The following is a 27,352-nucleotide window of genomic DNA, read 5'->3' as shown; positions in this document are numbered from 1 at the left end:
GAACACCATTTGTTGGTGCATTATAAATCACGAGCTGTGTTTCTATTTAATTGTCAAGAGAATTTCAAGCAAACTTTTGAAAAGTCACAAAAAAGAAATGCACGTTTGGTTTGGAGTGCTATATATACGGCGTAGTCTGCGTGTCCGCGTCCCATTTAGCGATTCAACTATTTTTCGACGAAGGGAAAAAACCACCTCAAGCTAACGTTAAAAGTTATTTGCGTGATTGAGGAAGTTTTATTGAATTTTGCCATTTCCATAGAGCTTTTCTTAAGTGCACTTAAAAAATATATGTGAAAACACGACCAATGTTTCCAAAATGATTTATATATCAACACTGATTTGGTCGAGGTTTTGCTCAAAAACGACTCTGGTTCCGGAGAGACCATGGTTAGGGTTAAAATGTTCACTGATGCTGGGATTTTTCTTGGGAGGACATTCTCACTGTGGTACTTGATGGGTAAAGAGTCATTAGGTGTGCTTTGTTTTTTACTTGGTGAGGTACCAAACCTACTAGCTAGCTCGCTGTCTTCCTTTGTTGATGCTAAACCATGAAGAATCTATAATCACGTGTTTGTAAGATGATATTCTTCTACGTCACAGAGTGAATCATGAACTCCTGCTGGCAGACGTGTCATTTATTTTCTGGGTTTGTTACCTGCAGGCAAGCTGATGGACTTCTGGGAAGGGTAAGGTGGTGAGATGTCAGAGAAGGGCCCTATCTGACCGTTGCCCTGAACGTCAGCCAGCACAGTGTCATTTACCTGGCGGGAGAGAGAGGAGACCTTTGAGCCTGGGGGAAGTCTGACCTTTTAAACCGTGTTTATTCCCAGCATGCATCATTATGCAGTAAACATCTTATAATTTATTATCCCAAGACCCAACACTCAGCGTTATCTGTGTGTCACCACACAGGGTTTAGAACACTTTAACTTAACCATGGGGGCACTTATTTATCACTGAAAACATCCTTGGTGGCAATAAACAACTCCCGGCCTTCATCTCACCAGCACAAAGAAATAATAGAGCAAATAAATAAATGCTAATTACAATTGATCTTGAGACTATTTAGACTTGAAGAGTAATAATAGACAGTAAAGCATTTCAAGAAATGTGTCTGAAGAAACTCTTACCAGCATCCAGCACCTGGGGCTTCCAGCATTTGTTCCACATACAAGTATTGTGTCGTTGACTTTCTGAATGACGGTGATGAAATTATCACACTCCAGCTGTGAGAGAAAGAGGCAGTGACAGAGGGGGACAAAGGCAGAAAATGAGGCAGAAGCAAGAGAGAAAAGGGAGAAAAATACAGATTGGGAGAGCGATTAAATATACAGAGAGGCAAAGGAGATTGGAGACAGCGGAGGATGTGTGAAAAAGTGATTCGGCAGCACAAAAGGGAGAGAGAAGACAAGACAAGACCAAGGGACTGAGAAAAACAAACAGAGGAAGAGAGGAAGGTGGAGTAGAGAGATAGAGAAACAAAGAACGAGTAGGCTACAACATCAAACAGATTACGAGAGCAAAAAGCGGATTTCTCAGTGAGAGAGAGAGAGAGAGAGAGAGAGAGAGAGAGAGAGAGAGAGAGTGAGAGAGAGAGAGAGAAAAATTGGAGGTGATCCATGCTCTGAACATTTTTGGCAGACAGCACACAGGGGGCTTAGCCCTGCAGTACAGCGCCGCTATGCTCCATATGCATCACTTATTCATTAAGTACAGAAAATGGACTTCTATCTCAAAGGCATTACAGGATGGTAGATGGAAATGAATACTGAGTACAACCTTAAGGGGTAAATTCTGATTTTAGGTGGTGCTCATGTCGGGTCACGTATGTTTTAGTGTTTTTTTTAGAAAACAATCAAATAACAAATTCTGATGAAAACAAGTAAAAAGTGGAGATGGAGGAAGTACATCACTAAGTCCAACAAGCAGGGCCAAAAGCTTGTGTAAGTGTGTGTAGGTGGATGTGTAGGCGTGTGGGTGGGCTAGGTAATCTGTGTGTGAGTGTGCACATTTTTTACATTGTGTGCTTATGTTTTTGAGAGAAATACTTTGAGTTTGGGTAAGTTTGTGAAGTGATTTTAAGAGGCCCACACTAAAATCTAGGACTGAGGTTGTCGACCTAGAAGCTGATGTCAACCTCAAACCAATGTCTTCTTCAGTAGCGTCGGGTTTGATCAGGCTGAAGGTGGTCTCACATTCTTGTGGTGCATCATGTTGTTTTACTGCACTGCTTGGCTTGGCTGCAATACCAACCTAATGCCCCTGGGAATTACATCCATATTTTATCATTCCGCACCTCATGATTTATGTCCAAAGCCAACATTCGGTGCCAGTGCAGGAAGTAGTATGTTCTTTACGTAGTGTAGATTTAAATAAGGGAATGGAGGTTGGGCTACCTTAACCCGATGTGGTAAGCTATACCTATGGAAACGTATGCACTATAATTTGTATTTTATCCACGTAATCATGAGCAGGGAAAGGCGACATAGTGTAAAGAGCAACAAGGTCTCCATAGGCAGGGAGTCAGCGTGGATGGGACTTTCACCAAGGAGGCCGATGTTCGTGTCCCATGTCATGAACCCGAGGTCAATGTTGACTTCTTACATGTGTAACCCAAACTTTTCCTCAACCTAACTAAGTAGTTTTGTTGCCTTAACATTGCAGGGCCTTGCACGGGTGCACTGATTGCTCGTGTTGCTGGATATTTGTAGTAAAACGCACGGAAAAAAGTGTAGTTTGAAACAGAACCATCCCCTTAACTTGACCACGATGTACAGTAGTTTAAAAACGTTGGCATGGACGCTTTGTCATTGAATGTATTTTGAGGTTTTGCCGGTATCTACGTTCTTCTCCGGCTATCAGGTTGAGTCCACACTGGCAAGCAGCTTTGCTTTAATAAAAGCATCCAAAGTCCAGTGTTTTTGGACTGAAGTGAACTTGTCTACTTCTCTCAGATTTGACAAAGATCATCTAGAGCCAAGGCACCTTCATAGCCGAGTGGTTACAATGAATGCCACCTTACCCCAACGTCCTAGGTTCACTTCCAGCCTTGGGACCTTTGTTGCATGTCACATCCCTCTCTCCCCCCATTTCAGTCCATCCAGAGGAGACAAATATTCTCTCCATCGTGTTGTTGGTCTTCCCCCAGGCCTCTTACCAGTAGAAAACATCTAAAGGGAGGCGTCAAGGAGGCATCCTGATCAGATGCAAAACTCACCTTAGCTGGCAGCTTTTGACGCCAAGAAACAGCAGCTCTACTCCAGATATGTCCGAGCTCCTCACCCTATCTCCCCATTTCCCGTGTCTGTCTTTAAAACTGTCAAGTTAAGGTAAAAATGCCAAAAGTAATCTTTAAAAAAAGCTGTACTAGACTCACAGAGCACATTATACAAATGTTTTGACAAGCTGAACAGTACAACCTCTCCAAATATAATCTGAATGCCTGAATGCTGCTTCTGAGAGTTGACAATTGGGTCATTTTGGTGGACTTTTAGGGTTAAAGTAAGATTTGGGATTAGCTTTAATTAACACTTTGTTAATGTTTTGCTCCACCCGGACCATATTTGCCGTCAGTGTATTTGCTCCTTTTTGACGTGTGTGCTCTGGACAAACTGAGGTGGACTTGAGAATACAGTCTGTCTACTGAATTACTGTTAATCTATGGCAATCAAGGGGTTATATTTACCACAAACCGTGTGGCTATCACTGAAGGATCACTTCTGTCCTTCATTCCCCTTCCCATAGCCATTATCTTTATTGGGATAAGATTTACTGCGTCACTCATCTCGTTTTCCACCACCTGCCACTGCCAGACCGTCTGGAAGCGTTAGCTCTGTTTATGCATGGAAGACAGTGCCCTCTTTGCTTTGTGCCATAACTGAAGTAACACTTCTACTTTATTTATACTCACAACTTTGATGGACTTTAGCTGACACCAGATATGGTTGGAAATATTGAAACTGGTAGAATTCTTAGCTAATTGAAATGCAAAAGTGCTCTTGTCCTGGTGATAACATGCTCACGGTCGCCACAGTAGACTCCAGTTGACATGCTGCCTTCACAGAAAACACATAATGCGTTTTGAAATAGGACTATCACTCCGTTGTCAAACCTGACTCAAGTTTACAATCCAGGCAGAGATTGCTGGGCTGGAGACTGAAGGGCTTCGAGGTCTGACGCAGCTGCAGCAAATCAGATATGAACATAATTAGCAGCTTTCACAGCACCGAGCAGAACAACAGTGCTCTTGTGCAAGGTGTCACTTATTTTCTGTTCTCAGCACACTAAAGCGATCGTCTATTGAAATTCAAACAATAATTTCTCAAGTCAAGCCGCGGTGGTTAATGTTAACTGCCAAGCCAGGTTCACAGGAGGCAGAAGCGCCAAAACGCGTCTGGAGTCGGGAGCTAATCTGGCAAGAATACACACTGATTATCTAGGATCTGATTCTGATCAATTATAACATGCATCCTTGACCTGATTATTGACCTCCCAGCTACACCCTGGTCTTTTCCCTGTGGACTTGCCCCTGATATGCTCCAAAACACATATGGACAAAATAATTTCTTTATTTTCTTTGACGAGCAGCAATGTTTCCTTCTGCTTAAGATTATTCCGGAGCCTCGGAGCGTTTCACATTAAGTTGAAGCTTCCTCACGCCGTTGGATTTATTTCAGGTGGAATGTATTAATCTGTTGGCGTTCGCTCAGTCTCTACATTGGAATCTCATGGAATTATGCAGTAGCAATTATCGGCAGCTCACTCATCTGTGTTTGTTTTGAGGTGAAGTTCTCTCCTGTGTCACTTTATCCCGTCTATATACATTACCATTACTTATGCATTCATTTTTTTCTGCCTTAACTGTTTTTATTTGAATTATTTGGTCTCTTAGGTCCTAGAAAAAACATGGACATGAACCTGAGTAACTGAATTAGACCTGAGCATGGCAGCACTAACCTCACAGTGGTGCAACCGCAAATGATCATGAAGAGGGTGATAAGGAACATGATGACATCGATGATAGTACACTAATGGGGGATGAGAGAGCCTTGTAGAAGTGATGCGGGTGCTGACGGTGAGGATGAGTTTCTACCTCGAGGGGTGCAGCCTTTGCCTTGCAGGTATCAATTGCAGTCTGGTCGGATGCCACTGGGATCTGTGGGAGGAAGGACTGTTTAGTTTGTGCCAACTTCTTTCGCACTGGCCTGTTTCAGCAAGAAAAACCGCGACCTCGCCGTAGTTGATGATACACAATCCTCACAGAAAACACAGACTTTCTTAGCTGACACCTCTATGTGATGCATTCAATCATTTATTATCGCATTAAATGTTTCCTTTATGTCCTTGTTGTATGCCCTGTGTACAACCTGCCTCATGTACTTGGCATTACTCATTCACAGTCACATTTCTTATCCTTCAGAGTAAACTGCTGAAAAGTGATGTGCCCCTCAGTCAATCCAGCACTGTTTCTCCATTGCAAAGTACATAACTGAATTGAGTGACCCTTTAATATTAAATATCTCACACTATAATTGTGTAATCTCACAAAATATACCCTTGCTCTCTCATGCTTCTGTTGATGCTTCTGTTGATGCTGTAAGGAACATTCTTATGCTCCGCTGAACTAACCTGCTCTGGAAATAACTCCTGACAAACTGTCACTTAAGCGTGTGAGTAAGAAAACACGGCATCAAACATCAAAACAGTCCCTCAATGTCTTCTCGTCTCCACTGAGGAAAAACCCAACACTGAGCCAGCAATCGTTCCCAAAATTAGAGCATAGTCATATGTGGATGAAACGCGGAGCTTACAGTCTCTTCAATTTGTCAGGCTAGTCAGTGCTGACACACTGTGTAATCTTCAACCTATATTTCGACGTCATTCGTTTAGTGAATGATGTTTTCTTTCCTCACAGGGAGAGAGATATGTGTAGCTTCATTAATGTATGCATGATCCCACTTCCTCTGCCCTCAGCTGCTGAACTGGGTCAGCGGCAGGCCGGCCGCCTCGTCTCTCGCTCTGCCCTCTCCGGCTCCCTGTGTCCCTGTTCACAGCAGGAGGCCGACTATATTTGCTGTTGTCCAGCAGAGACTGGCAAACAGTGTTTTTTAACAACCCTCACAAAGTTCAAAAACACACCTACCCACACCTCACAAATTCACACATTTGTTTACTCGGTACACAAACAGAAATGCAGAAAGTTCTGTTTTGTTAGAGGCTGATTACATGCGGGAACGATTCTATTTACTTCTGGAGATGTCAATCAAGCACACGCTGTACACGCCCACACAGTCCTGTGAGGAGGTTCAAACAGGCAACAGGTTCAACCTTCAGGTCCCTGCTGCTTATTACACTCCGTGGGCGTGACTTGAACAACACAAAAATCTGGAATTCTCACCTGCAAATATTTTCCATCAAAACTATTCTAACTGAATTTGCAAAATTGTTGTAAAGCCTAAACTACTTTAAGGTTTGTTATTGAGTTTTCTTTGAGCAAAATTTGGATTTTAGTTCCTTCTGATAAACAATTATGCACTGCATATGTCCAGGGCTTTTATTGTGAAGGGAATGAAAAGAAGGAGTAGATCTGGTCTGTGCTGCCTTTGTCAAGAGTAATAAAGTTTGCCGTCTTGGTTCGGACTACGGAGCCTCACGTTGCTGTTGTACACTATTGTGTACAAATTGTATATGATTGGTTATTTCCTTTATTAGCTGTGTGAAAGCTCAGAAAAATCACATCATTACAGGAAAATTGCTTTTTTGCTGCATAATATTTATGTTCTGTATGAAATTACTAACAAAAAGCCCCCCGTGTGTAAAGGCTTTAAGTTGAATGTACGAACAGCACTTCCAAACATTGCTTTGTTGCCAAAGTGGTTTTAAAAGTGGACTGACTCAAAGACAGTAGTTAGTATTTCAGCTGGTGTTATAACCTCTCGACTTGGCAGCAGAGTGGTTGCCCGTTACAAAAGACTGTCTGGAGCTGAGAGAGTGAATCCCTGTCTGCGTACCAGACAGCAAACACAGCTAAAAGTGAAGCATACCTCCAGGTCGCGGACCCCTCTGTTAGTGAACGTCACCACGTAGATCATGGCCTGGCCGCCCACGTACAGCGTGTCGCTCCCTTCCTGGTGGTACATGCTGATGTAGTTCTCAGGTTTGTTGAAGTGGAACCTGGAGGCCTCTGTGGATCACAACAATGTATATTAGAGAGATGAGCTGGCAGCCGAGGGCTTTGCTTGAGTATGTTGTTGTTTTAATCGTTCAAATGTTTGTGCAATGAAAATGTGCCCTGTGGTAATGAAGTTAGATTAATATAAATGAACTTAGACAAAAAACAACAGCAACCATTTTGGATTTCAATAACATAACACTACTTCTGCTGTTACTAACTATTACTACTACTATGTCAATTCATATATAGACATTTTCCCAATCCCAGTTAAAAAAGCACTTTGTTAAATGATAGGAAATCAGTCCAATCAACAGCTAAAGCAAATAAACAACAACATGGTGCTGCAATAAAAACAGAAGCATAAAGTGCAGGTCAAAAGCAGTCACAAAATGTCAATGCATAATAGCAAAATTGAGATTTTGGGAAGTTATTTAAAGTGGTGATCCAGATTTAACCGGCCTGAGCCCTGATGGCAAAGAGCCAAACCTCAGGATTTGAATCTACATGTAATCTACCGTCGATATAAAAGAGCCAGCTCGACTGCTCCTGGACGTGAACTGGTTTGATTTAACAAAAACCCGACGCTGCTGCCCTTTGTGGTTTTAGATTAAACACGGAGCCTTTACAGACACCTGGCTTGGGTGTTAGAGGAAAAGGGCATTTGGTTGGAGCATAAATATCACTACAATGATCCTGTGGGCAAATGCCATCAGAGACGCTTGGTTGACTCACTCTCGGGACACCTCCAGAAGACTCAGAAGTACAATATGTTATTTCTGATTCATCCATCCAATCAGACTCACACTTACCTACACTGACACTGTGTTAGCTTTTGAAAATAGATGAAATCATGGCTACTATTTAGAAAGATGTTGGTTACATGCAGAATATGTACTAAAAGTCATCGTGAAGATATAAAATAGTTCTTCAAAAAGATCTGTCATGTCTGATAATGAATGCTAATATACACAGATGGATTTATAAAACATCAAAGTTCCAATCCCTTTAATAGGCCTGCCAGCCTTTTCCTTTCATTCCGTCTCTGCTCCAGAACTACGTTCCTCCATTTATTTTGCAGAGAGACATTTCAGTAAATTCCAGTCTGAAGAGCTTAAAAGCTTTGAAGCAAACCAGCCGGCTACCTGTTCGAGCTTCTGACAATATAGAACGGAACAGTTCTACAGATGATACGGTGTCAAATCTGAGCGCCAGAAAACAAGCTTTCATTTTCCCCTTTCATCTTCAGCAAAAACACATCATGAGATCAAAATGTAATCCACAACTAATGATGCATTTTGCTCTCTGTGTCTCAATGTAAATAGAGACGCTAATAATGACAAGAGGTGATTACGCGGTCACAGTTATTGGTTACATTGTATTTGTAGTGATTTTCTTCTCATCCTTGAAACACAAGAAGACAGAAAAGCCGGGATGAAGCGGTGGTGAACGCTGGTACGGGTTGCTAGCCAACCAACTAAGTTTCTATGGAAACAGTGGCCCCTCGGTGGCCCCTCGAGTCTAATTGATGTTTCTTGTACTTCACGAGGAAGTAGAGAATGCACGAGGAGGGCCACTGTGGCTGACGGCTTAGGTAAGAACATGCATGTTGATGTCACTCTCTGACGGTCTGGAGAGGGATGCTCTGCATGCAGCCCGTCTCCTGAGATTCATTCACACAAACAAACTGCATCGGGAATTACGTTTCGAGGGAAACGTATTTTGTCGTTCATTAAGCTTCGTTTTGACCGATCACAATTAACTTTCATATCATTCTGCAGGATTCCACATGGGGAGGTGGTCCGGTGGTGGGTCGGACAACAGACACAGAGAGACTGCTGTTTGCATCCCATGTGAACCAAGTATACTCTTGTTGCCTGAACCTAACAAAGTACTTCTGTTTCATAGTCATTTCAAGCCAGCCATGATGTTGTTTGCGTAAGTTGTGTTTTTTTTGTTTTGTTTTGTTTCAATTTACAATGTTTACCACATATTTCAAATTGTTTGAAACAGCAACTGTAATCCTGGAGAACGTATGTTTTGTAATTGAGAGTGCAGTTCAGTTGTATGGAAACTGCTAAATTGTGTTTGCTCGGCTGCTGGATGACTTGTGCAAAACTTAAATAAATGCTCAATCATTTTTGGGATGAAAAAAGCGTGACTTGACCTTAAGCCTGTATGTCAAATGAGAAGTAAGTCTTGGGCAGGAAACTGAGCACCCTGAAATGACAGCCAATCAAACAGCTGATAACAATACCTTGTTATCCCTTTTTAATTGAATTTAATATATTTGCCAAGAAAACTAAGCTCACCAAGCTAGTAGCTTCTAAATACTAATAATAAGATAAACAGATAAATATATATAACCTGTCTTAACTTTCCAGTTTACGTTTCAACTTATGAGACGATTGGATCATTTCTGATGAGGGAATCATACAGAACATGGTTCATGTTAATAAGAGCACAGCTAGCACAGCAACCTGTTAAAGATACTCCTGTGGTGTTGTTGATGACTACCAGCACAAGGGAGCAATGTTTTGAGTGGGTCATGAGTGGGTCCCCATTTAATTAGTTCTTGTGCACACTTAGGACACATACCGTATGCACATGACTGATGTGATAAACATACCTGCCAATGACTTGACACTATTACGCTGATCTACAGGTGGCAGGAGATCACTGAGTGAGAGGTAGAAAGGAAGAAGACTGCGATGGAATGTAAACAATGTAAGTTCAAAAATTCCAAAAAGAAAGCTTTGAACATGTTTGAGGAGGAAGAAAAATACATTAAAATGTCTGTTAGGCCTCAAGGCACAAACCAAGATGAAGGTAAGCAACATTAAATGTGACACACAAACAAACTCTCGTTGTACCACCGAGGATAAGCTCCTCCTCCATCTAACCCTGAATAAAGAAAGTATCAGAGAAGCTGTCCCATTTCTTTAAACAAACAGAAGAACACAGCTGGGACAGAAGGTTCAGTCCTTATTCTATGTCTTCCTTAACACCGTGTCAAAAGGTTCACTTGCACTCCCTATTTGTGAGCATGTTCCCTTTCCTTCTTTCCTTAGACATTTAATCGTTGCTGTTGGGTAAAAACCTTGAATTTTTAAAAAGGTCAGCTTTTCAGGAAACAAGAAAAACAGCCTTGTTTTTTAGCTTGTTTTTCAAAAAGAGGGCTTCATTGAACTCACGAGTTGTAGAGTTCCCTTCCCCTCAGAGGAGCACAGGATCCTTGAATGAAGTTAAAACATATTCAAATTCGTGAGTCACTTTTATAGAAACAAATTCCTAATTGCACTAAGAAATGTGCTAATTAAAAAAGAGTAAAGTGCAGATGTTAGCTTTGGGAATAGCTTCCACTTTTACGGCATGAATAAAGCATTCTAGATGTTGGAAAAAAACCAGCAGAGGCAAAGTCAAAGGGGTTTTGATCTCAAAGCTTCTGAAGTTCTTTCTGTTCTGGCATCGTATAATGGCTGCTGTTTAACTTACATGGAATATTTCACTGCAAAGATGTTGTTTAGATGGACCCCAAGGTCCTCCATTATGAACCTAACAAGAACATCTTTCAGGCTTCCGGTTCAAGTGTTTCGAGGTGTAGTGAGAGAGAAGGTCAACACAGGCGATGCCTGAACTTTGGCGAAATGTTCTGATATTCAGGATGCAGCCGTAGATGTCAAAGTAGTCGTGAGATGAGCTGTTGTCTCTCTTTCAGTCCTTCACTCACCCTCTCTGTCTCTACCTTTGCATACAGGTCTCCATGTCTCTCCTCTTTCTTCCCTTTTATGGCTCAGATTTAGATTATCTCCTTGTGTTTGTCCTGCTATGCTTCTCTCTGTCTTTTGATATTCGTGTCACTCCTAAGCAGACATATTCAAAAGAAGGTGTGTGCATATAACGCACAGTGAAGTAAGGCAGACTTTCATTTCCTCTCACCTTATTCACTATGATCATATCGACCCTTAAAGAAGAAAAGATCCCAACTTTGACGACCATTCTCAATGAACCCACAGTATTATCACTCAACTCTGCAGTTCCTCTGAGCTTTTTAGCATCTTTCAGCCCATTGTTTTGGTTTCCGGGCCAAGAACTTTACTGGTTTGGTCGTGTCTCACCGTCAGCAGATTACAGGGAAAATGCTCTAATACTTTATGCAACCTGCTCAGCACCAAACAGCACACAGACACAAGTCGGGGACGAGCTGGAGAACATAGAGGAGCATTTAGCTGCTCAAGAGACACTTTTGCTGAGAAACCAAACAGAGCTAAAAAAAGGCAGTAAAGTAAATGAATCGGGCAGACAAAAACATGCCTCCAAATGAGTGCTAATGGTGCTCTTTGTCCACCTGATGTGTGAATAAGCAATGTTTTCCAACACATACACCATATCAACTTCATATGGAGATAATATGTCAAACGTGTTTAGCCCAAAAGTGGCGGTAATTGCTGCTCTTACAACTTTTTTGTATTAATATTAATCTATATGATTTATTACTTGTCCTTATATGGTCTGTTTTTATTTCACATCTATTTTTTACAGTATATCAGCCAACACTCCAGTACACCTGTCTAAAACTAGTGTCGTCTAATACAACACTTGCAATACATCCAATATCTATTGAGGTTGTACAGTCAGGATCCCTTTGTGCTGACTGTTTTAGGTGTTGATTCAAGGTAATGGTCATCTTGGAGGCTGTTGTTTATGTTGATGCTGAATTGCATTGAATCATACTGAGAGGTGTAATATCCAATTTGTATAAATAAAGGTAGACTAGACTCTGTTTAAAAAGCCCTGAAAATTACAACTGCCATGAGGGTATAATTTATTGTACTAGTATGCCCTTAGTTGTTTGTTTGGGAGGAATGCACTTGGGATTTCTGATGACGTCTTGTTCCTACTGAGGTTTAATGCACTTATTGTAATAGCTCCGGGCAAAAGTGTCTGCCAAATTAATACAATGTAATGCATCCCCCAGCCCCTACGATACATTCAGCCATCACAGCATATCTTACCATAAACTAAACCCAATTTTAACCTGAATCTTAAAACCAGGTTTTAGCCCTGAAAAAGTCCCTTGATGGTACAAATCTCCCCATCTGGCACAAACATGTGAAGTGGGGACCCTCTTCCGTCTGAGGACACCGGCGCTGTCCGCGGTGCTGAAACCGTGCCAGCTCTGAAACAGCTCCAGCGTCTTGTTGTGAAGCTTTTGCACTTCAGGCTCAAACTGCGCCTTTGATGGATTTTTTTCTGACAGTGTTCTATCTGTGTGCGTGTGTACGCGCCTGTGTACGCGCCTGCATGCCCTAATGACAGACATTCAAGCTCAACCTGGAATTGCATAACAACGAGATTGATTGATATGACTTGCACGTTCGGGGCCGTCATCTTGTGCGTTTTGTACTGTGCTTATCAGCGGGGAGGGGAGAGATACAGATACAGATAACTTGAGACACACAGCCCCCATCTCTGCTGATTGCTGAATACATTAGAGGAGTGTGTGAGGTGAAAAAAAGGCGTGAGTGGAATAGATAACTAGGAATCGGGATGGAATTTTCTGTTCTATTCCCTCTCCCCCCCCCCCCCCCCCATGTTTGTATATGTGTAAATTTGCATCATATATTTATATTTACAACCATCTCTGCCGCGGAGCTGGGCTCCTCTGCTGCAGTGTGTACCAGCTGCCGTGTCCCGCATTGCAGCTCCGCAAGGACGGAGGAGCTCCAGTGTGTCAACCTCCAAAGAGTCATATTTCACAGTAACGATGCTTTGTGGCGGGGGGCACGCGGCTGTTTAAAGGGCTCGCGGTGTGTTCGGGGCGGACAGGCGGCCATGTTACTCCAGAAGGTTGTATTTAAGTGCCTCTGGGTTTATCGGTGCGCCTGGAGACCAGGCTGGACGGTCGCCAATTAAAGCCTGCGTGCACCTAAGTGACACAACCAGCGACGGCGCATTTAGAAGACGAGCACGCAGTGATCATGCAGTGCGCGGAAATAAACATACAAGTTGTCAAAATGACCAACAGAAAAGCCACGAGTTGCACAAATCACATCCAAATCATTCAAATGTGCCTGTGCGCGAATGTGCACACAATGCAAACTGGAAATTGAAAGGAAACAAAAGACCGAGCTGGCAAAGAAAACACCCCGGTAACAGTAACATATTGTGTTAACAGCCGAATTAATTTTTATTCCAGATGTTCACCCTGTTATCGCCTGTGAACATGTGTGCGCGGCCTGAATGCTGGAGTGCGTAATTTACTACTCGGTCAGTGGGGGGAGGGCGGCGTTTTAGGACATTAATCCAGAGGTAACCCCGCCAATATGGCTTCATTGGTGCTGTCTGTGCATCTTTCGCAAAGGACAAAACAACATAGGTTAGGAGGGGAACTGGAAAATAACTGGCTTCATCACCTCGAAACTCTCACTGTATTCACTCATCCGTCCATCCATTCACCCATTCATTGGTCCATTACTCACCATACACATTAATAAAACGTGCTTGGTGACATAAAGAAAACAATAAAAGATGGTCAAATAAAAGGTAAAAATACAGCTCCCTACCGTGCAAAACAAATTTCAGCCGAGGTGACTTTCCGGCGATAGTCGTTGCAAAAAGCGACAGCAGGATGAAATAATTCATCTTTCTTGAAGCTCCTCCGCGTGTAACCGGTTTGTGAAAAAAATATAAGTAAACCGTACGAAGCGCTCCACAAAATCCTTCTTCTTCCTTCCAGTCGCCTTCCTTTTTTGGTCCCTTTCCCGATCTGCTGCGTCCCAGATCTGTGCCACCGACTGCTGGTCCAAGTCCTTTCTTGTCCGTCTCCTTCGCCTGGCAGTTCAGTTTGGAGAAGTCGGGGTATCAGGCTCCACCTCGGAAACAAACAGCAGAGCTGGGGGGGGGGGGGGGGGGGGGGGGGGAGTGTAGCAGCAGGGACGCAGGAATGAAAAATGGGATTGCAAAAAAAATAAAAGGTTTATGATTACAGGCGTGTGGGATTATGCATCAAACCTGTTGCTGGTGGTCAGAAGATGATTTCCACAGATTAAAATCATGTCACTCATCTTGTTTTTCATTCCTTTTTTTCTATTATACATCCGCTCATACATTGAAGATCACATCAGTTTTTCTTCCAGTTTTTTGATAAATGTCTTATTTTCTAAATCTACTGAAATATTAACAACATCAGCAATAACACTTCCTTATGCATTTACAGAATGACTACATATTACAGGACATTATGATACAATATTTTATTCTCTGGAATATGTTTTTTTGCACACAACATCTCAGCCAACAATGATAACGCCTCGGCAACTGCGTCTGTAATGTCTAATCAATATGTGTCAATAGTGCCTGAGAGCCTGAATGGGAATGAATCAGCACTTTGGCTCTGCTGCATTCGTTTGCATTTGTGAAAGTAAATTGACTCAAATTTGATGAATTCAACCACTCTAAGCGGTGAATGCCTGTTAGTGGAAGCAACTACACAGATGCTTCCATTTACAGGACATGGCACCATCCAAAGCCTCAACTGAGTTTCTATGAGACATTTGGGAGAAAAACAGCATGAGGCTATTTTGAAAAATGGAGAGACAGTCTAGCATTTCCTCAATTCACAAAGCAAAGTATTTGTCACACACAGGTGGGTCCTCGAAACAAACCTGTAAAAAAAACCACCCACTGGGGGGTGTTGGCAATTTACCTTTCATAAACATACTTTAAATGCTTTAATCATCTCTTAATGCTGCTCCTTAAATCAACACCTTTGAGTTCAGTGAGGGATGTCAACCCCTCAAACTCTACAGGGATTCAAATTCAGTCCTGTTACTCATTCACACTTATTCATTACGTGACACAGTCTACCTCAATCATGCATGCTATAAAAGCTTCACAGAGAGATTTGGTACGCTTAATAACCTTCATCCTATCAACACATTTAACTAACAAGGACTACCGCTTGGAGTCCTCAAGAGAGAACTACTGTGACAAATAACCATCATGACAAAAATTGAACTTACTTTGTTGTGGCGAAGAGACGGCGAACTGAAGTTGCAACCAGCGGGAAGTGTTTTTAATTTGCACACGCCCAACATACAACGAGTTTAGCAAATCATAACAAATCCAAAGTATTACTTTTCACAGATCACTTTTATAGTCAAGATTCACCCCCCTTAAGTTACTTTCCACCAATCAAACCAAAAACAAAGCACATCTGGTCTCTTCATTATGTCATGCTCTCATGACCTCGTTTGTCATCTGAGAAAGGGAAAAAAACAGATACAGTTGATTTGCATATTTTGTAAAACTAAAATAGACAAAGCACATCAGGAAATCTGTCTTCTGTCTCCTTTAAAATGATTGACAGAGTGCCCGATAAGTATTAGTTAGATGTGTTAGTCACAGCATTGACCCTCTTCCTCTCTTTCTACTCGCCTTGCTTACTGGGTTAACATCAGTCGCTTCCTAAATGGTGATGAAACCTTTATTTCAAGTCTGTTGCACATATGACCTCACTCAACAGTGATGTCATTTTGTATGGAGTCAGTGTAGTGCTGAGGTGGGGGGTATTTTCACCACTAGATGGCAGCAAAAGCAAGGGTTTCAATCTGTGTTTCAGCACTCCAAGCTGATGATTTCACCTCCTAAATCATTACGACAGCAGCGTTCCGTCTCATTCAGCAGCGTACCGCATCCATCGGCTGTCTGTGGTGGAAGGTTTTATGGTTTTATGGTGAAATCACCTGATGTACTCTTTCCCAAAGGTTACAAGAAGATGACTTCATGCAGTAGTAGTTTGCATCCAGTGCAGCGATCATCATCATTCAATCTTTTTTGTTGTTTATAATGATTGAAGGTAAAAAATCTGTGATCCAAATTGAAACAATCGCCTCCCTACCAACATTAAAAACACTTATTATCTAATGCTGTAACGTGATTCTTTACATCAGCAATGCGCTGAATGATACGATTGTAAACATGGTGTTACCTGCCTGTGCAGCCAAGCTGAGGCCGGTTACTCACCTCAAAAGTAACAAAATAAGTAGATAATAAATACAAAGGACCCCCAGTGATCCTGAACAGTATAAGCTGATAAAGATAATGGATGGACTGATTATACATCATGATTGAAAAGAGGTGAACAAGCATAGGCGGCAATTATAAAGTGGATAAATGAAGGTGCTCTTCTTTCTAATGAATTTAAGACTTTTCTCTTTTATCCAAAACCCAATCAGGCTAAAGGCATCTTAAGCTTATCACTCCTGACTTCTATTTACTCACAAAACACTTAAAGCTAATTGGTGCAAATTGGTAAGTGGTTGTTATATTTAATGGATCCCTTATATTTGTAGGTTTAGCACCACTTGCTGGTACAAACCATAGGACTGCAGGATGATAATGTGAATATACAACAATTTCATGGTTTTAACACGATGAATTCTGGAGTTTTGCTTCAGTTATTTCTGATTCAAAGTAATGAAGTGAGGTAATATATAACAATACAAACACAGATATAAGTCACAGGTTACTTCATAAAGCTGGTGAGACAGAATTCCATCAAGGCTATTTAAACAAAAGTTACCATTTAGATAACCAAAACCTCCAAAGAGGATGAAACCTGTGTTTGGTGATTCTCTGACCTTTTTTTTTAAGTGCGACCAAAAGCTCCTACGTCCTATTGTGTTAGGGGTAGCCTATAGGGAAAACCAAGACATAGCACAATAGGAATTGTACAGAGTATACCGCAGAGGCAGCGTATTTTTGTAGGCCAATCCAGAAGTTAGCATCGCACTGGTTCCCACTGGGGTTTTCACTGACATATTTCATATCGTAGAACAAATTGGTCAAAATCTCTTAAGTGTTTGTTAATCAAAGACCTTATTTCAGTCATCTATCCAAATACCCATAAAAAAAAAACCGTTGACTTCAAGAAGAGGGAAGTGGAAGTGTGAATATGCTGACTCATTTCTGGGTTTAGGACTCATTCCTGCAGCACTCTATGTACCGAGCCTGCAGGATCATTTGACAAGCAGTGGCAGGAGTAATGACTGAACTCTAGCCATTTTGTTTTCTGGGTGTTCATATGAAGATAGAAACTTCAGACAGGGCGTGGCTAAAATACTAATGACAGCTGTGTCATGTCACTGTCCGCAGGAAACACAATGAACCCCGAATTGTTCCCAATGTGGTTATGCTTTAGGGTAAGTCTCCAGGAAATAAATGTAAGCCAATGCGATGTCCTCTGAAGTGACGTAAACACATCTGTGTGTTTGTTTGTGTGTATGTGTGTGTGTGTGTGTGTGTGTGTGTGTGTGTGTGTGTGTGTGTGTGTGTGTGTGAATGAGAGGCAAATTATATATGTACATAAATGCATCCCAAAAAACCATAACTTACCTATCAAATAACATCCAAATGCACACAAATAAATATCTACTTGACCAGCCAAAACCACGACGAAATGACAATAAACAAAAATGTCTACCCACACCCAACTTAGTATATGGAAGTTTATTTCAACTAATCTACCAAATGGCTTAGAACTTCATCACAATTAGCATTCAGCTAAACGCACAGCTGAGTCTGAGCACAGCTGAGTTCAGCTCAGACTGAAGGGTGAAGCAGGTCTGACAGTGTGGATCTTAACCCCTTTACAACATGACCTTTTCTGTGGCACCATGCTGAGGCCTAAATTAACATTGCTTTTCCCCACTAGTGGTGGGTATCTTTTCATTATTCATCCATCCAACATTTACATCCCCAAAGTGCTGCTCGTGTTGCTGATCACACTACAAATGAAAAGCTGTTTCTTGTGCTAGCAGCGACGTCCTTGTGTCTGAAGTCCCCCTTGAAGCCCCTATATGAGGGTTTTGTTTCAGTTAATATGTAGAGCCATGCACACTTTTGTCACGGTAAGTCAGCTGGAAAGGCTTTTCCTGCTCTCTCTCATCTTTTCAAGGACCTCTCGTCACCGCTCATCTCCTCTCTGCAGCGCTGTAGAGACCACCTTCATCCAGTGCAGGTCAACTCCAGCTGAGTCAGAAGCAGGTATAACGACAGACCAATTAATTGAGACATTTTCAAGACCAGAATATTGTAATATTTCCTCAGGATTAATAGAGATCTAGATCCAGTTCTGCGCCGACCTCCTATTCAAACAAATCAGTGCATTGACATTTTTGGAGAAATGCTCTTAGAAATTATATTTGAGTCAATAATAAAAAAGTGTATTTTCAAATGATGAACCATGAGCTAAAATAAATACGTTTTCCTTCGTTTTACTTATTATTCTATTTCCAGCGTTCCAGCACCTCAGCTTTGCCACCCATGCCGTCAGCTGCTTAATTGAGGTCATCTAATCATTCAGTCCTCTTCCCCCCGTCACTCTGGATAACAGTGTCAGCCAAATGCCTACAACATAAATGTAAAATGCATCTTGTGTTGTGAAGCAATGCTTGGTCTTCACCGTCAATCCAGAGGAGGCTCTTGAAGCTAACGTAACAGCAGATGCAAATAGACCATAATGTTTTCGGTGGCGTGTGCACGCCTGTCATGGGGGTGGGGGGGAGTGGCTTATAAACACCACTTTAATCTACCCCTTTGGCTTTCTGTCCAATGGGAGCAAATAGTTGTATTAAAATAGATAATATGACCACAGCCAAGCAGGGTCGGGAGGATAGCACCCGCCAGACAGACCTACATAACAGATTGAGACGTGCAGAGGTAATCCAAAAGGGTTTAAATCTCTGCTCACACACGTTAGTATCAGTTCCTTTCTTTCTTTTTTTATTATTGCTATTCTGGGCAACTGCATTAGACGGACAAAGAGATATTCTCTCCACTGAATCCACTCTGAGCACTGCAGGTCTTTAAACTGCACTAAGATGAAGCAACGGTAATTCATTGGGTAGCGTTTGTTTTATCACTTTCAAGTGCAATATCCTGTTTTTAACGGAGTCAGCAGTGAAGAATATGCAGCTGGGGAGACAGTACATGCCGAAAGAGATCCATTCGTGTTTCAGCAGGGGTGGCTCTGAGAGAAAACAGACAGCCACAGCGGTATTCCTCTGCACACATAATCCGTCGTCTTCACAGAAAGACAAGCGTACATTTGTGTGGCTAGCTGCCAGCTGTAGCTTTGTTGTCTTCCAAAGGGGCAACAGGGCCACTTCCTGTCTCGAATTGAAACATAAAGTCCCCACAATGGACTCACAGCACAGAGATTAAGTGCTTTGGTTATGCAAGAAAATGTCTCCTACTCTTGCCAATTTCCCAACAATTGAGTCATTTCAGAAGAAGATCCAATGAGAGATTGGTTTTCAGATGATTGGATCAGTCGTCTTTTCCCAATTTGATAACATTCCCAAATAATCTATATGAAACAATTGAAGGCATTCCACACACACAATGCAGGTTTAAATATAGGCATTTAATAAAGTCAAATGAAAAACATCTCAATGCTGTATGTGTGCATCCTTTACATCCTTTACATCCTGTTATACTGAAGCATTGCTTTGTGCGTAGTGCATCTACACAGTTTATACAAGAGTGCAATATTTGAGTGACACTAATCCCCAGAACTAGATAAAGTGATGGAATAAACCCAGCGCACACAAACGCCCTTGACCTAATATTTACAAAATAACAATGATCAGGTGAGCATTCTCTCTGTCGACGGTGAGAATGTTACTGAGGCACATATTTCTTAATGATTTCTGTGGGTAAAGAATAAAAAAAAACGTGGTTTCTTGAATATAAAAAGGAGAAATCATAGCATCTTCTGATGGAACAGAGAGTCATCTGTTGCAATAACATGACACAATAATATGTTAAAAGAGAAAGACAGTGATCCAATTTGGACTTTACGAACTTGTTTTGAGTATGTGAAAGGATACATTCCTATGTACATTAAGGTACGCTATCCGTCCCTTTGCACTGCTACACCACTCTCCAATGCAGCACACCTGAAGCATCCTGCAAAGCTCCAACATTTAACCATAAAGATGAGGATCTGAAATGATGTGGCTAGTCTATTCCATATATTTATTGCAAGTACCAGAAGCTTTTTAGTCACATACACTTACAGCCAATGCTGAATTGACAGTCTTTGACATGATCCTCATGTGGTGGTTAAGCATAAATAGCAACCCAAGGGTCAAAAAGGGCAAATGTTTACATGGCTTGTATTGGCAAGTGAAGACATACAACACACTTGTATAATATGCATGTTTAAACAAGAACCTGATTTGTTGACAAGACAGAAACATGTGTTAAACTCTCCATGTGTTAATTCCAAAATCTGTGAAAATTCAAACTATTTCATACTTACATGCTACATACAAAATTAGACCTGTGCTAAGTAAGTGTTCATTTGCTTATTTAAATTAAAAGTTGCTGAAAACAAATGCAAAAAAATATGAGAGAGCTCTGCCTTCAATCTGTTAACATCTTTCTATTCCAAGGTCATGAGATATTCATTCGTTAGCGAAGTGGATGCTGAGACATAACTTTCCACTCTAAAATTAGCAGAGGGCTTGCACATGCCCAACAAACTGGCTGCCTTCAAAGGGGGCCTTTGAATAGAGATCTCTGTCCTTGAGTGTCCCAGCGTGGGTCCATCTGCAGAGGAAAACTCACAGTCAATATGGAGGCCCCTTTCACCTCTTCCTTGGCTTTAAATAAGTTTCATGGTGAACCTGCCACCGTCTCCTCCATCCCCTCCACCACTCATTGAAGACCGAGGAACAAAGTCAATAGTTGCTGTGTGCTTGATCTGACCTTTGCTCTGGCTCCAGAAGAACATGAAGACAAAACAGATGGCCACTGAGCTGAGGAAAGACAGGAAGCCCATGGTGGTGGCGATTATCAGGGTCTTTGCGTCAAACGGGTATGGTTTAGACATTTGAGCCGAGGAGTTGGCGGCTTGGGAGTTTGACGGCTCTACCCAGCCCTCCTCTGAGAAAAAGGGGATGGTTCGGTTACGAGGGAGCCCCTTCACGTACAAACCGACAGTCAGGCTGTCATTGCCGGCTGCATTGCCCGCCAGGCATTGATATGTGCCACTGTCCTGCACTTGGGCAAAACGCACTTCTAGAGTACCATTGGGCAAAACTCGGATGCGTCCTGTTGGAGTAACCATATTCTTATGGGATGAGATCCAGGTGATGGATGGGAATGGATCCCCCTCGGCTTTACAGGAGAAGTGAACAGTTGTGCCCTCCTCTACTCTCGCCTCCTGCGGCCTGCGGTCCATGACACGGGCCGGGCGGCATTTAAACAGCCTGGGGAGCTCCTTCTCGGAGAAGTCTCTGAATTCACGCTGTCTCACTGCACCAGGAGACGAACAAGTGGGCTGATGTCCATCAAAGTTCAAGCGCAATCGGCGACGGACCACCCAGAGAAGTCGGCAGTCACATGCTAGGGGATTCCCATCCAACCGCAGCACCTGAAGGTTCCCCACAGAGTGGAAGACGCTCTCCTCCAAAGTAGTGAGCTGATTGAATGTGACATTGAGCATGCGAAAATAGGCCAGTCCCCTAAAGGCCCCCGGCTCTATTCGTAGCAGACTCCCCCCTGCTAGGTGTAACTCCTGGAGTCTTAGGAGGTCCCCTAGCAGATTACCCTGGATAACAGAGATGGGGTTGTAGGACAGGTCCAGGTAGCGCAGATACACCAGGTGACGCAGTGCGGAGTAAGGAACAGTACTTAGGTTGCAGCTGTTGATGACAAGCGAGGTCAAATTAAGACCAATCAGGCTGTTGCTAGCCACGGTGTCCAATGCTGGCCAGTTTGCTATCAGGAGGCTACGCAGACGGTGTAGTCGTCGGAAAGCGTTGTTAGGGAGTGTAGAAATGGTGAGGCGTAGCATGCGGAAACGCACAAGGCTCTGGAGCTGGGACAATGCCTCGGTAGGAACGGAGGTCAGGTTGCTGCGGTCTAAGTTGAGCTCCTGCAGATTCTGCAGACCAAAGAAAGCTCGCTGGGAGATGAAGACCAAATCATTCTCCTCGACTTCCAGCGTTTGCAGGTTGACCAGTTCTTTAAAGGTATAGTCCAGAAAGACGAGAATTTCATTCTGGCTCAAATCCAGAAGACGTAGACTGGACAGGCCAGAAAACACCCCAACTGGGATGATCTTGAGTCGGTTAGTCTTAATCCGAAGCGTCCTGAGATTCTGTAGGCCCTGGAAAGCCTCCACCTCAATCATAGAGATTATGTTATCACTGAGATCCAACTCCTGAAGTTGCAGGAGGCCAGAGAACTGGCGGCGCCCAACAGTCTTAATCTTATTGTGAGATAAATCCAAACGCCTGGCATCACCGGAAAAGCCCTCCGGCACTGAGTTCAAATGTTTGCCAGAGCAGATCACTTCTTTAGCCTCTGGTCGACAAACACAGCGTGGAGGACAGCCTCCTGCAGATACACCCGGTCCAAACTGGAACAGGATGCTCCAAGCCCCCCATCGGACAACTGACTCCACAAACATCTTACCCCCAGCCTAAGAAGAGACACACAATTAATGCAGAAATGTTAAACTTAATCTCATGTTTTAAAATAAATACATTATTAAAACCCCAAGCAAGTCATGTTTGTATTTCATTTATTTTCTTCATGTAGTTTAGAAATTGTGTCAAGGCGTACCGTTTCAGTCTCGGAGTGCAGATTCTCATAACCAGTGGCAGTCAAGTTGGAATCAGACTTGAGTTAAGTCCTCTGTAGAGACGCGGTTCCGTCGATAACATGCCCTTTAGAGTGGCCTGGACAGAAGACGGAGAAAGAAAAAAGTCTGAACAAAATTAAAGAAACAATGGCTTTTTGTGTTCAACTTAATGTGCAAATAATCAAGTCCAGCTTTTAACAAGAGTGAAGAGTATCACAACATGTAAACAGATCCGGGTAAAGATGGTAACCTTGTCTGCACTTTATATGCGAGACCTATTTCATGTTTGTTTGTCCTGGAGGAGTCATCGCTACTCTGTTGCTCTTCCAAAGGTTCTATTGTATTATAATATTTTTCTTACTTTTAATTTTAAAATAAGAGTATGTGGGTAAAGTATGGTGTAAAGATTGCAAAGCCCTTAGAGAGAAATGTGTGATATGGGCTGATTACTTGACCTCACAACGTAATGTATGTCGCAACTATTTTTTAGTTATTTCATTATTTTTATTTTAGTACCGTTTTAGAATAATGATTCTGGACAAACAAACAACCCCATAAGTTCAACCTGATCTATGAAGGTTTCTTGGGAGGGTTTCCAAAGATTCTAAATTGTCACTTTCTTTTTTTCTAATTGACTTTAGTGTATTTATCACATGAATATAAAGTATGCCTATTGAAACTGACAGCTTCGTTTCACTACTACTTTCAGCTTTGAACGCTATTTACTGAATTTTATCGACTGTTGCAAATTATAGTACAGCTGTTTCAAGGATGCACATTGGTTTTCTGTCTTCATCCCGAGCAGCCATCACTGTATCTCGTTGTACCGAAGTAAAAAAACAAAAAATCATACGTCGTCATGTATGAAAACTCATTAACAGCATGTTTCCGTCCCAAGCTTTTTGATCCACATCAGCAGTTTTCACTGCAACATTAATAATAATTTTCTTTACTTAAGAACTTTGTTTTTAAAGTGAGAAACTTGTGTCAAACATATCTCAAAATGATGCTAAATCAGTTCTATTTACTGAGGTAAATTGAAAGTACAGTCACTCATCTGAAGGTATTTTAATACACTTAAATAATACAATAGGTTTAAATAATTACAGAAAATCACAACTAAGTTCAGAAAACATGAAAACTAGAGTTGCCAAAATGAGCCAATACTTTTCCATCTTAAGTAGAATAAATGTGCTCCAAACCAGATCAAATCCTTAATCATGAACGTCAAGCGACAGATCCAAACAGACATTTAGAAATGAACAATAATGTTACTGATGAAAACACCGTGTAGAGAAAGAAAGCAACCTGTGCATTCAAGGCATCCAAGAAGAACCCCACTAATGAAGCGCTGCACTGTGAAATATTACATAATTACATTATTCTGCCAGTGTCTGCCCTTTCCAGTTGAATAAACAGGTGCTGGGAAAGTGTGTGATGTAAATGATGTATTTCCCTCTCCAACAAACACCAGTGAGACCTGCTACAGTACGTGCAAAAAAAACGCAACTAACCTTAAAATCAACTCTAATTCTTCACAGAGCACCTACAATGTCCCGCAACTGCACCGGATTCTTAAAGCCCAAAATATAAGCTGCACTCAAAAACAGCAAAATTGTTTAAATCACAAGCAGAGATATTACATATCGTACTGTTAAAATACCGCTAAGACAATCCAAATGCCAGACTGAGTCTAACCTGCAGCATCAGACAGCTTCCAGAGCGTGGGCTCGCCCTCGTTGCAGCCTCTCCTCTGAGTGGCAGAGCTGTCGACAGTCCCAGAGCTGCGCCGCCTTTATCTCATCCCTGCTCTTCTTGCAAACAGTTCTTATACTGGCTGGCTGCACTGACTCACAACCCAACACTCGTGCTCCGAGTCTCCCAGGTCTCCTGTTAGACCGATATATCACACACCGATACACACAGCGCGGACACACCGATACTGGCTTTTTATTAAACTTCAGTCAGCGATATTTGATCGGGGGAGGTTTTCTTGGCCACAGCCGAAGCAAAACATTCTGTAAAAAACGTATATTAAATTTTAACTTTCATTTATCAATTTGTTGTTTTTGTGGAGTAATTCTGATGCATTTTGCCCTAAAGCAATGATAAGATGCTATTGCCTTAAGTAAATATCTGATTCATCTATCTTATGTGTATGAGTTTCATTGTCCCATGATGGTCTTTGAGCCACTTTTGCAACCTCTCTCTTTCCTGGATGCAAAAATATAAAATAATTGATTATTGACATCAAACATTGGACTTTAAGAACCAATATTAGTCTTCTGAATGTGTTGATCCCCCCTGAGACAACTTGTGAGAGACAGAGACTGGCAGGTGTGTGATGTCCCAGGCGGGTTGGCTGTCATTTTCTCAGCCCTTCCAGCCAATCAGGGCTCAGGATCGGTCCTCCCCCTGCGTTTCTGCACACATCATAAAGCAACGGTCCAGCCGAAGGTCGCAACCCCGGAGTCACGGCCAGGACTGACCCCGTCTGTCAAATTAGAAAGTGAGGAAATAGATGCATTTGTAATTTCGACTTGTATTTCCCACCCTGCGTGGAGCGTAGTCACATGAGTGTCCTGTTACAGTGTTAAGTACCCTAAGTCTTTTCTATTACGCACCGCCACTGGTTGTTTCTATTAATGAGATTAGAGCGGACAACAGTCACTTGAAAATCTTTTGCTGAAACACTTGAGAACTAAAAGCAGCTTAGATGTGTGGTTCCTTCAGAAATATAATATTGAACTGTTTCATGTCAAATGAAATAGAAACCATGTTTATAACCGTAAGGAATAAGACGGTAGTGGAGTCCCTTTAGTCTTTCTTCTGTAGTTTACAACTTTGATCAGGCTGGAAAAAAGTCCAACATTTACCCGAGATAAGCCTCGTAATACCTCGTAAATTACAAGCAGAATATTAGTTAACAAAAAATAGCAAGATGGCTTTTAATTCAAGGTATTCTGATACAACAGTTTGTGTGATGATGATCTATTTTGGGGTCATTCTATGAAAGTCCAACAGCATGGGTGGGTGATGAGTGCACTTGCGTAACAAAATCGACTTAGTTTTAGGAAAGGATTCTGGTTTGGGTTAAAATAAATGTTTGTTATAATAACTACCTACAGAAACATAGGATTTTCTCCCAAGAGACTGTCTTTGCGCTTGTTACGTAACGTTGTAACACTTTTTATGTAATGATATGTAAAAATAGTGTCGGAACGTAAGGCTTAAACAAACACAAGACCTTCACAGGAGATCGCTGTTCACGGCCAGTTTGAAACCAAAAATAAACATCGACTGTACGCTTGTTACAAAACGTTACGTAAGAAAGTCTGCTGAAGGTGGTTATTCTTTATTTATGGTGGTTACAGTGTCATGGAAGTTACGTTTTCTTGTTAAGCATTTTTAGTAAAATCGTGATCCCTTTTCTAACCTCAACCACGTAGTTTTGTTGACTAAACCTAACCAATCATTTCACAACGTTAATAGTTAATAGCTACAGTAAAAGGTACTTTTGAAATGTGTTTTTGGTTCAAAACGTCAAAATCCAACGTATCCCTTGGTTTTCAGCAATGTTCACTGGGTTGCCTCCTTTAAACTGCCAGTTTTGATAACCTCGTCCCTGCTTTTCTTCCCCTCCTGTCTGTCCTTTCCTACATCTCATCTCATCTCATCAACATCTTATCTTTCAGTAATCAAACTCAACTTCCTACTTTTCGAGTCTATTTATCATTTCAGTTTTTTTTATAGTAATTACTGATGGAAGTTTGTCCATCTGGGTGTTTCTGGCCAACTCTTACCTACTAAACCCTCACAATGCCTATACGTATAAACAATATCCAAGCCAATCGTATGTTTCCTCTCTTCAGACAGTCCTTCGGCAGAGTCCGGCTGACTTTTGGGTGAACTCCCGCGATTGCTTAATTCCCTTAACTTCTCTGACTGTGCCCCATTTGCCGTCCCTCCTCTGTCATCGGACAAAACCCATCAAGTCTCTCCGCGCTGGCCCTTATCGCCTCATATCAATCTGTCGACAGTTGCCAGCCCGTGTTTAAATCAGGACTTTCCTCACACAGCTGCACATTTAGTCATCACTTGGCTCTCCGACTGTTAGGATTATGAAAGGATTATACAGATCAAACAACTAATGAAATTTAAAAAATAAAAAAAAGAATATTTTTATTGGGAACAGCATTGACGGCCACCAAAGTGTTCCTATCGACATGTGTGGTGTCTGTATGATGCTCAGCAGAAAATGCTCCACTCAGCAGCTCAGCTCTGATGGAACATTTTTACTACTACAGTGATTCTGTTCAGGATCTTAATCAATCAAGAGCTACCGTGAACAGCCGCGCATATCATTATCTTGCTGCAACAAGGCCAGCAGCAAAGAGGAGGCAATGATTCTCAATTGACTTGAACTCTTCTTCTCGTATGCATTATGGGTTCATTAGCTTTGAGAAGGAGCTCTCTCTCTCTCTCTCTCTCTCTCTCTCTCTCTCTCTCTCTCTCTC

The 27,352-nt window shown here is 41.9% G+C and overlaps 2 protein-coding genes across 2 annotated transcripts in view; both read right to left on the bottom strand.

Moving 5' to 3' along the window:
* LOC116394299 (semaphorin-7A) overlaps window positions 1-14,041 on the bottom strand; it is a 36,087-nt gene extending 22,046 nt beyond the window's left edge. Inside the window, exons 1-5 of the mRNA XM_031867296.1 lie at window positions 13,741-14,041; window positions 7,047-7,186; window positions 5,096-5,158; window positions 1,134-1,229; window positions 659-764 (exon numbers count right to left, since the gene is read on the bottom strand). Of these exons, the coding sequence (XP_031723156.1) occupies window positions 659-764; window positions 1,134-1,229; window positions 5,096-5,158; window positions 7,047-7,186; window positions 13,741-13,819 (484 nt within the window). The 5' untranslated portion in view covers window positions 13,820-14,041. The remainder of the gene's footprint in view (window positions 1-658; window positions 765-1,133; window positions 1,230-5,095; window positions 5,159-7,046; window positions 7,187-13,740) is intronic.
* Window positions 14,042-19,591: 5,550 nt separating this feature from the next.
* Window positions 19,592-27,352, bottom strand: part of lingo4b (leucine rich repeat and Ig domain containing 4b) — a 20,047-nt gene continuing 12,286 nt past the window's right edge. Inside the window, exons 2-3 of the mRNA XM_031867297.1 lie at window positions 22,817-22,932; window positions 19,592-22,673 (exon numbers count right to left, since the gene is read on the bottom strand). Of these exons, the coding sequence (XP_031723157.1) occupies window positions 20,850-22,661 (1,812 nt within the window). The 5' untranslated portion in view covers window positions 22,662-22,673; window positions 22,817-22,932 and the 3' untranslated portion in view covers window positions 19,592-20,849. The remainder of the gene's footprint in view (window positions 22,674-22,816; window positions 22,933-27,352) is intronic.

Source organism: Anarrhichthys ocellatus, unplaced genomic scaffold (genome assembly GCF_004355925.1).
Source record: "Anarrhichthys ocellatus isolate YVR2014 unplaced genomic scaffold, GSC_Weel_1.0 scaffold39, whole genome shotgun sequence".
Classification (NCBI taxonomy): Eukaryota; Metazoa; Chordata; class Actinopteri; order Perciformes; family Anarhichadidae; genus Anarrhichthys; species Anarrhichthys ocellatus.
The sequence above is the reverse complement of the archived record's forward strand: the minus strand, read 5'-3'. Positions and strand labels throughout refer to the sequence as shown.